Source organism: Callorhinus ursinus, unplaced genomic scaffold (assembly GCF_003265705.2).
Source record: "Callorhinus ursinus isolate GAN/ISIS: 27379988/994484 unplaced genomic scaffold, GSC_fseal_2.0 scaffold1, whole genome shotgun sequence".
Classification (NCBI taxonomy): Eukaryota; Metazoa; Chordata; class Mammalia; order Carnivora; family Otariidae; genus Callorhinus; species Callorhinus ursinus.
The window spans coordinates 99,451,979-99,465,951 of record NW_027397063.1 but is presented as its reverse complement, the minus strand read 5'-3'; the positions used below and the strand labels follow the sequence as shown (position 1 = coordinate 99,465,951).

The window sequence follows — 13,973 nt, the reverse complement described above, 5'->3', positions numbered from 1 at the left end:
ACCTTTATGTAGAGAAATTATGAAGTATCTTTTGAAGAGAAGAGTGTAGGGTATGTCAATAATTTATGGGGCTCAAAACTAATACAATCATAAGTAGTTGATATTTACCTAGTCTCTGCAATATTCGTTGCAATTACTATTTTCCGAACACCAGGAGGGGTTCTTTTAAATACCTGTAAGAATGAATAAATCAAAACCCCAAAAGTAATTTCTAATACATCATTTTTGCAATTAGAAGAATTACTTCTACCTACAGATACTGTTCATTTTTAGCATTCTATGTTCATTCATTTACATATGCATCTAATATGTGTAGATATATTTTATTTTTTATTTATTTATTTATTTTTAAGATTTTATTTATTTGACAGAGAGAGAGACAGCGAGAGAGGGAACACAAGCAGGCAGAGTGGGAGAGGGAGAAGCAGGCTTCCTGCCGAGCAGGGAGCCCAATGCAGGGCTCGATCCCAGGACCCTGAGATCATGACCTGAGCCGAAGGCAGTCGCTTAACCAACTGAGCCACCCAGGCGCCCCTGTAGATATATTTTATAGGTATATATCATTTTCAGTACTATAAAATTCCCTTTTGGTAAAACAAACCAATTCTCCCAGATTCTGGAACCTTATCACAAACAAGATTTCAAAAGAAATATGATTATTTGAATTTACAGAATCTTTTTTTAACAAAAGCTGAAAAGCATAAATGTCTTTTTGTGTAGTCAATCTTTTGAGAGAGAGTTTAGTTTAGCAATAAGAATTATGCATTATCCAAAACTATATGGCTAAGGGCACCAAACCACCAGGCAAATGCCAAACTCAACAGAATGCATGTCTGGTTGTACCACTGTATATAAGCTTTTGAAATCAGACTGAACTAAAAAAAATAAATCTTCAAATGCTGAATCCTACAAACAGCACCCTTCACAAAGCCAGCCAAATAGAAGACATATAGTCAAGTACCACTTGGCTATTAATGCAAAGAAATGCATAAGTTTGTCTCATTTATAAAAATGGTATTCAAGAGAAAATGTTTTCCAATCTAGTCATGTAATCTCTAGCAAAGGAATACATAATTTGCTATTACAATGTCAGAGAGGAAGCACTTCCACATTGGATACTTTTCTGTCTGGTCTTTGGAATTAAGAGTCTTCTCTCTTTTGTCTTCCTTTAGGTATGCACTCTGTATCTCATTAAACTGGCTAAGCCTTAGTTAGACTATGGTATCAACAGAAAAGATATTAAAAGTGCCTCAATAAAAACATCTTGTTATATTTTTTTGAGACAAAGAGAGGGAGAGAGAAAAAGCACGTGAGTACAGGCACACACACACACGCAGGCGCTCAACAGCGGGGAGAGAGAGAATCTCAAGCAGCCTCTATGCTCAGTGCAGAGCCCAGGGCTCAGGGCAGAACCCGCCGTGGGGCTTGATCTCACAACGCCAAGATCATGACCTGAGTCCAAATCAAGAGTTAGGCGCCTAACTGACTGAGCAACCCAGCCACCCTGTCTTGATATATTCTTAGAAAAGAAGTGGAAAAAGTAGAAGGGAAGACAGATTTTCTTCTGATCCATCTCATACTACCTGGGCCTACAAACATTGCAGTCCTGAAAACTATCTTGCCTTTGAGAATGCAGTGTTCATCTAACTAGGGATATCCCTGAATGTGACAAAGACAAAACATTCAAAACCATAACAGTGTATTACTGATAAAACAGGAAATCTCATACCTACAAATATACTAATTGTTAAATCAAAATCTCAAACATCAAGCTGTAGTATGCCACAGATAATTGAAACCCAAACAAGTTATTGGTGAAACCAATCTTTAAACTTTCCCTAATGTTGACAAAACTATATTTGTTAATTACCCTCAGTTATTCAAGTGTTTGTGCAATTATCCCCTGAAGACTCATTTGCAAAGGTTCTCAAAGAAGTACTTTTTATATATGGATTACTACTTGAAAATTCACCTTCAAAAAAACAGAAGAAAATAAAACACACAATAAGCAGCCCTTAAAGCTTGTTTCAATTTGAAAGACAGAGAGGGAATAAATTTAAGAACATACCTGTGTCTGGTTAACTGTAGGCATCAGTGAATGTAGGGGTATAATAAGAAACCTGTCTGAAAATTTAAAAAGAAAATTAAACTTTAAGATAAATTATTGCAGAAAAGCTCCAGCAGACAGACATGGAACAATGAGTTGAGATGCTAAGCCACATAATTCTTAATTTATATTCCTATGTATAATCAGAGCAACTTTATTCTTTTTATTTTCTTCTTTCCTTAGTGCTCCAGCAAGTTCTTGCTCACATTTTACTGTCAATTTACTGCACACTGATAAGCATATTCCCCAAATTCCTAAAGAATGCTTAAAGTTAGAAGCAGTCTTCAAGTTATGCTAGAAAAACACCACTAAAACTCCATTCCCATCACTTAACTGAAGACCCAAAAATTTTGCTTTAATATGAATATAAGTTTATAGACTCTGGGTGATCCTCACTATTTTAATTAACAGAGAATATGTCATTTTTTATAGCATATTACTTATGAAATTTCCATGTCCATTTTTATGCTAAAAAAATAATAGAAACAGCACTGGTTAAATATAATACATCCTAAAAGTGACCCAACATTTTTAAACATAATTTCATAGAAATGTAAGAAACCATATTCCCACTTTTTAAGTTTCAAAATGAAATAGCTCATGCCCTTCATGGTTATTAGCAAATAAGGAGAAAGTCTGGTGTAGTATCAGTGATGGAAATGAGGGAGTGTTAAGGAAGAAAGGGTAGATTTCATGTTTAGCTATGGTTACCAAAAAAAGGCAACCTCACTTAAATCTCTAGCAAGTGTCCAAATGACTCAAGATAGCTATATTTCCCCAGAAAAAAACTACTGTTATTCAAAGGAGATATGATGTCCCCAGACTCTAGGACCCTATAAACAAGGGTTATAAATCTTAAAAAGTAGTAAAGAGTGGCCAAGCAAGTGACACTGCTAAAAAGAATGCTCTCAATTACTTATCTCTGACACAATATGAAATACATCAACTCAATCAATACTCAAGCCAAAAATATTTCTCGAACTGGATTAAGCCTTAAGATGTAACTTCCAGTTTATAAAAAGTACAGGTAAGAAAGGATCAAATGAAACGACACTGTAAGGATTCAGACTCAGACAAATCTAGAAAGTCTAGGTGGACCTAGTGTTTTCCACAAGTCATTACCATGAGGAAAGTGAAGAGGGTATGAAAGTGATTATCTAGAGTAAAAGATTTATCTGGTTTCCGTTTTTCTGTAGTGTGAACAAGCTAGCTATAAAAGACACTTTCCGGGGAAAATCTGATTATGGATTATTAGATGATGTTTTAAGAGTTAGGTATTTTCATATAGAAAATTGTGGTTATATAGAAAATTGTCTTTATTTTTAGAGATGCATATATTTTTTGGGAAAATGCGATAGCTGCAATTTACTTTAAAAAGGAAAAAAATCAGATCACAAAAATAATTCCTGCACAGAAGTCAATGGAGTATGATGTGCATTGTGATCCACTAGTTTTCTGTAAGTTTAAAATGTTTCATTACAAGTTAAAAAAATCAGCAGCCAGGTAAAACAATGAAAGTAAAAATAATTCTGTTGAAGACTGTAACTGGGATAAACATAGTTTATAGTGCTGATACTGTGCAACTACAGTAGTCAGTGGGAACAAAGTCTACACTCTTAGAATAAGAAAGCTGGTAAGCATTCGGTAAATTGAGTTTCAAGATTTACCTTTCAGTCGGTATAGAGTTAGACCAATTTTTTGCCCCTTCTACAATGGCTAACACAGTATAACTGATTATTTAGGCCTAAATTTTAAAAATATAACGAGAAAAAAACATTCTTGTTAAACTTTGGAAAGATCTTTAAAAAGAATTGAGCTGGTAGTCAAAGTGTAAATTAATACCTCCTTCCTTGAAAATAATTAAATTAGAAAGTTAATAAAGTCAATTACAATAAACTGTAATATCACACCCTTTCCACACTCCCTCAGAAATTATAGTATTACATTTTGGTATATCTTCCCTATATTTTTCTTGGTAAACACATACATATACTTACATTTTTTTAAAATTAAAAGTAGATCATACTACTGTATGATTTATTTTTGGGGTAAAAGGGGCCAACACTAAAAGGTTCAGTCAAAAAAAAAAATTCCAGTTGTTTAAAAAAAAAAAATTCAGTTGCACTGTTTAATCATGACTACACTTTTTCTACAGAGAAAGGTTATCACTGATCAGGAAAAGAGAAATCAGTTTTTCATTATAGAGAAGTCGTGGTAATCAAATAAAAACATTTTCCAGCTAGAGAACAGTAAATAACTTTAATTACAGATAACGTCTGGAGGGCATTACTAGAGTGGGATTTAACAAAAGAATAAAAAAATACAGCTTTACTATTTCAGCCAATACAATTAGGTCAAAATATTTTCAGTGTCATGTAAAAATGTGTCAAAAGCACTTCAAAAGATTAAGGTTAGAAATTATAATCAGAACTATCAAATACTAAATAGAATTTGCTTTGTATTTTACTGAAGTTAGCAATTATTCCTGAAAATGCTCTGGTTGAATCTTTTGAGAGAAAAACTGCCCCATGTATTTCTCTAAGACGTAAGAGATTATGTCTCTCAAACATGCTTTTAAAACATCAGAATCACCTGAGGAATTTTTAAAAACTACAGATATTCAAGCAAGCCACATTCTTAGATTTGAGGTGAGGATGGGGTCTGAGTATCTAATTTTAAAGAAGCACCACTAGTGACTCAGTTGTACAGTCCAAGATGAGAAAACACTGAGCTAAAGGATAAATTCAACCTTCTTTTCTGCCCAACTAAATTCAGCAGTGAGTGAAAAAACACCTGAAGCCCCAACATCTTAACTTTAAGGGTTCAACATTATTAGGCAAATTTAGGAAAAGGGGTAAAATACTCTTATAATACCAAACAAAAAACTTTACCATATACCTAACACCTTCATCTTGTGACCTAGAACTTTATTTGTAAGAAAGAGAGAGATCCAAGTTTTTACAAAACCCAGCCTGAGCTTAAAGATGACCAAGTTCCTACAAGTAAGGTAGCCTTCAAAGCAATACTTCTAGAAATAAAAGAAAACAACCCATGTTACATATGATTTAAGTACTATTCTTGGAATTGCAATAAAATACATTTCTGTAATACCTGATTTAAACATCACTTGTGACATCAAGAGATCATGTAAAGTGCTGATATTGTCCCAGCCTGGTAGAAAGACCAATATCGCACCATCCTGTATGGCGGGGAAATAACCATTACAAAAAATCATGTAACAAAACACAAAGTAAACTTCTGTGCACATTTAAGTCTTCATTAAAATTTTATTAACTTAGGAAATTTAGTTACTGATTATAACTGAAGAATACAAGCTCACTTTTTAAAAAATAGGATTTACAATCCAGATATTTCATTTGTTTAGTCTTTCCTTCAAATAGATCAAATGCCTAAATCTTGGTATTTTGAGATTCCTATTTCTGGTTTCAAAGCAATTTCTTCCATATGCTATTTTTAAAAAGCATTTAAGAAAATTATTCTTTTTTCAGGGTCTTGTTACATTAATACAATTAAAATTATGTCACCAAAAAACAAAAAACTAACCTCTTCTTCCAAAACAATGTGTCGGATAAGGGCAGCAATCAAATTCAGATCAACTTTATCATCATCCACCATTTCCAGAACATCTACAGTACTTGCAGAATACCTAACAAATTTAAACAGAAAATCATGAAATACCTAATAAAGTTTCCTAAGGTTCAACTTGCTATAAAATCTTAAAATGAACTCAATCGGCAAATGGGGAACCAATTAACATATAGGAAAGAATGACTGGAATAACAAGTTATGAACAAATTCAAAAAAGACAATCTCTGCTTTTGTCATTTAGCCTCTGTGCTCTCCAATTAAAACAAACTCAAAGAAATAACAACAAAAAACCCCACTTACCTTTTGCGCAGTTCCCTTACATAATCTGGCCAGCGTTCTTTATAGATTGCTTCTTTTTCTTCTTTTTCTTGTCTATTTACATGCCCTTGCATGAAACCCCTCTTAAACTGGGACCTGTGTTCTTTTTGTTCTGGAACATATCTAAAATAAAAACATTCTCAAATAGCTTCACTTTTTGGAAACTCTTCTGGTTTTAGCAAATATCCATGACTTTTTACATTCGGATTTTAAAGAACATTTTCATTATGCTTTCTAGTGAATGCTAATTACATATTTGTAACTATTCATTAACATATAAAATCTGACATTTTAGATGTCTACCAAAGTATATAAAACCCTCTACCAAAGTATATAAAACCCACTAGATCATCATTAGCAGTCAAAAAAAAAAAAAATTAACAGTAGAGTCACTTTCACCTTTTAAGTTTGCTCCATAAAGTTAAGATTAAATCCAAATAATAGTAAATGCCTAGCTGAAGACTCAGATTTTGAATACAGAGTTTCCAAACCTGAGTGCACAAAAGAATCCCACAGAGAGCTTATAAAATATAGAATCCTGAATCCTACCCCTTGTAATTTGGATTCAGGTCTGGTTGGGGTCTGCTAATCTAGGAATTTTAATTAGTGCCCCAGGAAATTCAGATAATTTATCTATGGACCTATAAACCCATGCTTGAGAACTATTTAATTCTGCTCAGTCCTATAGTCAAAGCTAAACGGTGGAGTCAGGATCAGTACTCTTAAGTGTCAGTCCAGTATTATGCCATGACTCCATCATACCATACTGACTGCTAAAAACAGGTGCAGCTGCCTAAGAATGCCACCTAATTTAAGTGGGCTTGAAGAGGCATGGGGGTGGGAAGAGACAAAAAAAAGAAACTAATTGCACTTGAACTCCAAAGCCCCTCAGAATTTGTCTAGGGAAGAAAGAGCACCTAGATCCAATGCTGGGGTGGGGGGGGGGGGCTTCGAGCATAAGCTTTAGAATTAGAACTGAACTGATGTCCTTGCTCTGCCACTGACTACCTGTGTGACCTTAGACAAGGTTTAAGTCTCTACCTTTTGGTTTGCTTATTTGAGAAATTAATACTCTTATAATTGTATTGGCATGAGAATAAAAGAAAAATCCAATAAAATAAAGCACAGTGCCTGACACATAGTAGACACCCATATTAATCCCCTTCCCTATTCAGTACCTGTGACCCAGGATTCCCCTAAGTCTTCAATACATATAGAGGCATCAACTTGAGGTAGGGCAACCTGAGACAGAGATTAGTCCTAGTCAGCAGGATGGACCCACAATTGTCTCCTTTTCCAGCAATTCCAAAAAAAAAGAAGCAAGCTTCAACCCCCCCAGAGCCCAAGTGCCCGATGACAACCCTCTGTATCATCTCACCCTGCTTCCTTCCCTCTTACTTCCCTGTAGCACAGCTGCTTTTCTAGGAAGAGAGGGCTGGGGGCTTCTGCCTGAAAACTTCTGTCCAAGGACTACCCTTCTTCAACTCCCCGCTTAGGACTGACTAAGTGCATAGACACCATCTTTTTTGCTTCAAGAGACCCTTTAGCTACAGTTCCCTGAACATTCTCTGCCTTCTAGGGAGCTTAAGAACACAATTCATCATTAAATAACTTTAGAGCACTTTCACTGCTGTCAAGTGACAGCTCTTATTCTATTAGAAAACAACTGGTAAATGTGCCACAGTAGAAAGTGAGACGATTGTTCGAATCAAAGAAGGAATGCATAATAAAGCTCACTGATGACAAAACCAGAGCATGGGAGACCAAGACACTCTCTCTCACAGAGTATGTTCTACCTTCTCTGACATACACTCTTCCCTCTTTCCTACTGAGTTTCACTGTTTTCCTGACTTGCTCAGTCTATCCCTGCTATATAATCTCATTTCCAGTACATTCTTTACTTCCCCTGGAATAGGTCAATCATACTTTATGTGACAGCTTATGTGTCTCTGTCTACATATAAGCTGAGGAGATGTACCAAGGCCTTCCTTGTTTATGCTCAGACCCTAGTGCACAGTGCAAGGCATAAAGTTTAATAAGAATCTGTTAAATAAATGTCCACACAAAATTCAGCTTTTCTCCATGTAAAATATGCTGTAGGATCTTTGTTTTCACCTTCCCACTATCACTTCCTGGTTTTTTCCCTAACAAGTAAGCTGTGGTCTTGAAAAATCTCATCACAAGTGTTTCTACATCTGTCTATATATTTATGCACGTTTACTACAGGCCAGGCACTGTACTGTGCACTAGTTACAGAGATGAACAGGACAAAATCCTTGACGTCCAAAAATCTGCAGTCTAGTACAAGCAAATATAAAGATACACTACGTGGCAATATGGTAAGTACTGTAAGAGAGATGATAAAAGTGATAGAGGAGTTCAGATGAGAAAGCAACTCACTCTGTGAGAGGGCTAAGAGAAGGTTTAACAGGCAGTGAAGCTGGGATTTGTTCTTAACATAACTGAGTTTATATATATAAAGGGAGAAGAAGGTGGCATATATAAGTCTAAAAGGAGAACCCAGCATTTAATAGAGCACCAAGTGCTTGAATGAAAGGGCACTGGCTGGCATATTAGGGAATGGTGCATTTAGCATGGGTAGGCCATGAGATGCATAAGGCTAGAAAAAAAAGACGGGGCCAGATTGTAAAGAGTCTTGGGATAACTAGCTAAGGAATTGGAATCCAATCCGACAGGCTGTTTTCCCAGCCCTTCTCTCATCAAGAAATTCAAATATGATTTGGTATAGTCCCCTGAAGAAGGCTGCTAGTAGCTAATGGCCCGAGTATTGAAGGGACCAATAATTTGGGCATATCAGCTGAGCTATTCTGCTACAGGCCATGACAAAGCACAGAGATCCTTAAACAAGTTTTTAAAGAGAAATCTCAGGAGGCTTGACTAGGGTGAGAATGCCCACATAACCAGATTTTGTAGGAAACTATACAGCACTCTCGCATATATGTGACAGTGAAGACCATAGTGCCAAAAGAAGATTAGCACAGAAGAGAAAATGAGGACCTTAAGTAGAAGAAATAAAAATGAGAAGGCATGTTCAAGAAGAAAGCTCTCATGGTTTGCATTGTGGGGCAGGTGGGAGTACAGAATGATTTAGACTAAGTTAGTTACTAAGCATGTAAAGCAGTTAACATATCCTGGTACATAACTGGTTGGTATTAGCTCTTCTGATTTACAGCTTAGACACTGGGTGGAGGATCATACCAGTAACCACTGTAAGACACATTATTGTGTTTTAACTTTGGATATAAGACAACATTTTTAGTTGGAAAAATGTGAGGTTCAGGGTATCTAAGGTACTAGAATGTTGCGGAGTATAGAGTTGAGCCCAAATTTAATGTTCAGGAAGAGCTTCCGTTCTGAAAGCTGTGAAACTATAGAACTATGGTCATGGAAACAGGATTGCACAGTGAAACCATAAAAGACTGGGAAAAGGCTAATTAAGAACCCTCAGGGGAAATCCTATTTAAAAGGCAGGCAATGGAAGCCAGCAAAGAATGAAAACCAGGTAGGAGAACCAGAAGAGAGGTTTAAGCACTAAGGACAAAGGTTCCCAAACTCTGCTGCCCAGGGATCTTTAAAAAATTCTGATGTCGGGCTACCAGCCCAGACTCTGTAATGTAATTAAGGTATGGAGTGTGAATGGGGCATCTGGATTTTAAAAGACTCCAGGTGATTTTAATGTGCAACCAAGTTTGGGAATCACCGATTTAAAGAAAAACAATGTCTTAGAAGGAAATGGTTAAAAAAGAGGGTCTGAGACTAAATTTCGACAGAACAAAAGGTGACATATTAGTATTTTTTAATATCTTTTTATTTCCTAATATTTACTTACCTTATTTTTTCAATTATATCTTCCAAAAGATACTCCACAACCGGAAAAGTAAAACCAGGTATGTGTATCATTGGACAGTTACCTATTATGGCAGACAAAACATTAATCTGTACTCAAATGTTCCAAAAAAAAAAAAAAAATCAATAGACTCTAAAGAGACCAATAACTCTCTTAAGTTCAAAAATGGTCCTGGCACTTTCATAGTTCTACCCTATTTTTTCATACTGAGCTTAATGAGAACTAGCAGTCTACTCTTCACTCACTACCACTTTACTGCTACTAAATCGTACACATACCTCACAGTTCTACAAAGTAACCCAAAATATCCAAGAATAGAGCATTTTAAGTTGGACTCAAAACTCGTTACTTGAGGTCTATTTCCTCTCCATCATTAGCCAAGATGGTACCATCAGAACCCAAGTTTTACTGAAATCAACTTAAGAAGCACTATTCCTATGGCACCCAGAATCAGGAAAAGAGAAAACATAGTTAAAAGAAGACCTAACAAATATTAAATTGTTACCTACTATTCTAAAGTAATTTACTTTACTTCAAAGTTCTTTTTTACTTTTACTACTTTACTTCAAACTGTTACTTCAAAGTTACTTATATTTCATACCAAGCAAAACAAGCAGTACACATTGTAAACAAAGACCAACACTATCTGAAGTGGTACCACAGCTCTGCCTTGCCCAAGTCTGAGCAAGTTACTCAGTGTTAGTTCTGGATAGCTCATCACACACACGCGAAATAAAAGACATAATACAAGCAACGAATTTCACGGATCTTTGAAGGTCAACTGGGCTGCATACAAGAATATTTAAATATTGCTCTATTCCATTTTAATCCCCCGCTCCGCCATTTTCCTTTCCTTCCCCCATGATTGTAAGGCAAGAGAGGCATAATTTAAAAAAAAATGTATTCTACAGCTAGTCAAATTTAGTTTCAAATCCTCACAACCCTCTCTTAATTGTGCAACCATTATAAGGCATACTGGGAAAGACATCTAAAAAATGGGAATAACAGTACTTACCTTATAAGGTGTTACGAAGATCAATGAAGACAAAGTGCCAAATAAAGCACACCTGGCATACTAAAGGTGTTCCGTAAGTGGTCAGTACTATTACTATTAGCAAACTGCCACCCTAGCCTGTGATAGTACATAAATGTCACAGAACAATCACAAAAAAATGTTCAAAAAATTATTCAAAGCTGTGGTTTGACTTTGCTGATGCCACCTTAATTACCTGATAGTAGCACCAAAAATTTGTATCTTTGCTATAACACAGATGATGCTGCCTTTTAAAAACAGGCTCACTTCTCTAATCTGTTGAAACCAGAAAGGTAGTCTCAACTATTTAAGACAACTTAAAATATTCTCCTGAATATTTAAAAGAATCGCTAAACCTTCATTTTAACTACTTTGTATCCATCAATGTATTAGATTTTTCTTTAATTAATTCTAAATTCAGTGGCTTTGTGATAACTTTCTAAAGCAATAATCACAGAATTTACTTACCAAAATATTCTGAAAATTTCTCAGCATTTAAAGTCGCACTCATCAATATTACTTTCAGGTCAGGTCGAAAATTGAGAAGATCTTTAATAACCGTCATTAAAACATCTGACTGTAGATTTCTCTCATGGATTTCATCAAGCACAATATGACTAACACTGGACAAATGCCTACAGCAAAAATGTGAAGTATGTAACTTAGTATAAAATATAAAAACTGAACCATTCTACCTTAACAATTAGTAAAATCCAATTTAATAATTATATTTTTTGTTACTGTTTAACTAAATGTCTGTCCTGAAGTGAAACATACTCACGAGTCTGACTGGAGCCACTGCAGGATGATTCCTGTCGTACAGTATAAGATAGAACCCTGCTTCCTTGGCAACCGACTGTGAATGGAAGATATGAGTTAACAGTTTTTGGTTTTCTTTACTAACAAATTATTCAGTACCACAAAAGTTTAAAAGAAAAGCTCCCATTTAAAAACTGCTTACAGTTCTAGTGAAAATCTTCACAGTTAATTTTTTGGTCATAGGACTGCCTACTGCAACAGAGTAATGTGAAATCCTACATTCAAGTTCACTACACATTATTTTCACTGTCATGATACAACATTAACGATGTCTTCTTAAAGGCATAACCATTAACATTCAGAAAACAACTTAATACTCAGGGGCCTAAACTTTTGTTCAGTGACCGGAAAGTCAGTTCACGGTAAATGGAATCTTGAGCTCCAGAAAAGGACTACAAAAATATAGTGGAGTGAATTGGGGGTTAAAGATACCAAAATCAATAGTCAGGGTGGTAGTACCAAAAGATAAAAGACACCAACTCCTTTCACATGCAGTGATGGTCTAATGTACGTCTAGCAAAAAGTTATTTCTCTAGCCATTTCACAATATAAAGTGCATTTTAAAAAGGCAACCAAACACGAGTTTGGATTAAAAAAGTGAATTGCAAGCCTTCTATGCTGTAGTTATTCTAAATGTTAATTTTAACAGTAATCAGCATGACAACAGGGAACATTTTTCTCTTGAATATCTAACTTCAAAGTTTCTCTAAAATCTACCTGCACACAACAGGTGAACATTCTTTACCTCTGGAGACGAATCTGGTATCCAGTACTGTTACCATTGCCACAAGATTCTGCCCTTTCTGCAGCCACCCTCTCTGCAACCTTTAATCAAAATAAAAGACATTTTCAAAGAAAATATAATTTCCTTTAGGAAAAACATCTGGAACATCCATGAAATCTGGGATTGTTGAAAAAATGTTCATCAGTTTTTCCTGAGTTAAAAAAAGAGAGACAGATTCTAAAATCCCAGGGATCTAAAACTGTGTGTTGTCCCTTAAAATCTGCAGACTCCTTGCTTCTTAAATTTACTTTTCATCTCCTCTTATAAAGCCCTCCAAGGCCAAATTCTCTCTCATTATTTTCAAAGTGCCCTTCTATAGTATGCTCTTACTCATTCTACCTTTCTTTTGACTTTTCCATTAACAGTTAAAATCTTAGGGACGCCTGGGTGGCTCAGTCGTTAAGCGTCTGCCTTCAGCTCAGGTCATAATCCCAGGGTCCTGGGACTGAGCCCTGCATTGGGCTCCCTGCTTAGCGGGGAGTCAGCTTCTCCCACTCCTCCTGCTTGTGTTCCCTCTCTTGCTATCTCTCTCTGTCAAATAAATAAACAATAAATCTTAAAAAAAAAAAGTTAAAATCATGGGTCTAAACTTATCAAACCTGTGTGTAATTTGAGGGTAAATACATGTTGATACTTTTTTTCTCCAGTTTTTTGTTTGTTTCTTCTTGGTAGAGACTGGTGTTGCTTAATTCCTGGTTCTCAGTTGTGTTCTAAAAGTTATGGCTGCCAAAGATGAACTTGGAATTGATGAAATATTATTATAATCCAATACTGATTTATGTAACTAAAAGTAACCAACAGTCATCTTGTGACAGAACAGTGATTTATGAGATTAGAAACAGAAAATGGCGTAATTAAGAAAATACTTCAGAAGTAAAACTTTCCAATCAGTACATCCTGTATTCACAGACTTAAGACCATTATTTCACTTTTTATTACTTATTAAATTGCCCATTCAAATACTAACAGATCTTAGAAAAATAAAAAATAACCTAGTTAGCATATCTTTGTACTGTCAATATATATGGTAATGCTGCATTAATGAAAATATTTTTACCTTACTTAAATCTAGCTCTATAATTGTATTATGACAAAAGTGGTTATTTTTCTGTGATTTTACGTAATTCCTAGGAATACGATTCTACCAAAAAGATTGTTACTGTACTTTTTTAAACAGTATTTCTCAGAAATCAGTTTAAAATGTATACTATATTTCCTCCAAAATATTGCCATAATTGGTAATGCAGTTCCTAATCAGATTCTGTATTACATGACTTAGAGATAATAAATAGCACCATCATATAAGTAAATATAACCATAAATCTTTATAATTGAAATTTACATATAAAAATTACAGGTTGGACATTTTTTGGAGCTTATAATCTTATAAAGATTTATCAGCTTTCTATTCTTCTAGTTTTATAATAAAATTTGC

The 13,973-nt window shown here is 35.1% G+C and overlaps 1 protein-coding gene across 2 annotated transcripts in view; it reads right to left on the bottom strand.

The window, feature by feature from the left end:
• DHX36 (DEAH-box helicase 36) overlaps positions 1 to 13,973 on the bottom strand; it is a 49,237-nt gene that overhangs the window by 21,702 nt on the left and 13,562 nt on the right. For both annotated transcript variants that reach the window (XM_025880105.2, XM_025880110.2), the window contains exons 6-14: positions 12,500 to 12,579; positions 11,717 to 11,791; positions 11,404 to 11,570; positions 9,885 to 9,966; positions 6,017 to 6,157; positions 5,672 to 5,774; positions 5,219 to 5,306; positions 2,069 to 2,124; positions 109 to 173 (exon numbers count right to left, since the gene is read on the bottom strand). In XM_025880105.2, coding sequence (XP_025735890.2) covers positions 109 to 173; positions 2,069 to 2,124; positions 5,219 to 5,306; positions 5,672 to 5,774; positions 6,017 to 6,157; positions 9,885 to 9,966; positions 11,404 to 11,570; positions 11,717 to 11,791; positions 12,500 to 12,579 — 857 coding nt within the window. The remainder of the gene's footprint in view (positions 1 to 108; positions 174 to 2,068; positions 2,125 to 5,218; positions 5,307 to 5,671; positions 5,775 to 6,016; positions 6,158 to 9,884; positions 9,967 to 11,403; positions 11,571 to 11,716; positions 11,792 to 12,499; positions 12,580 to 13,973) is intronic.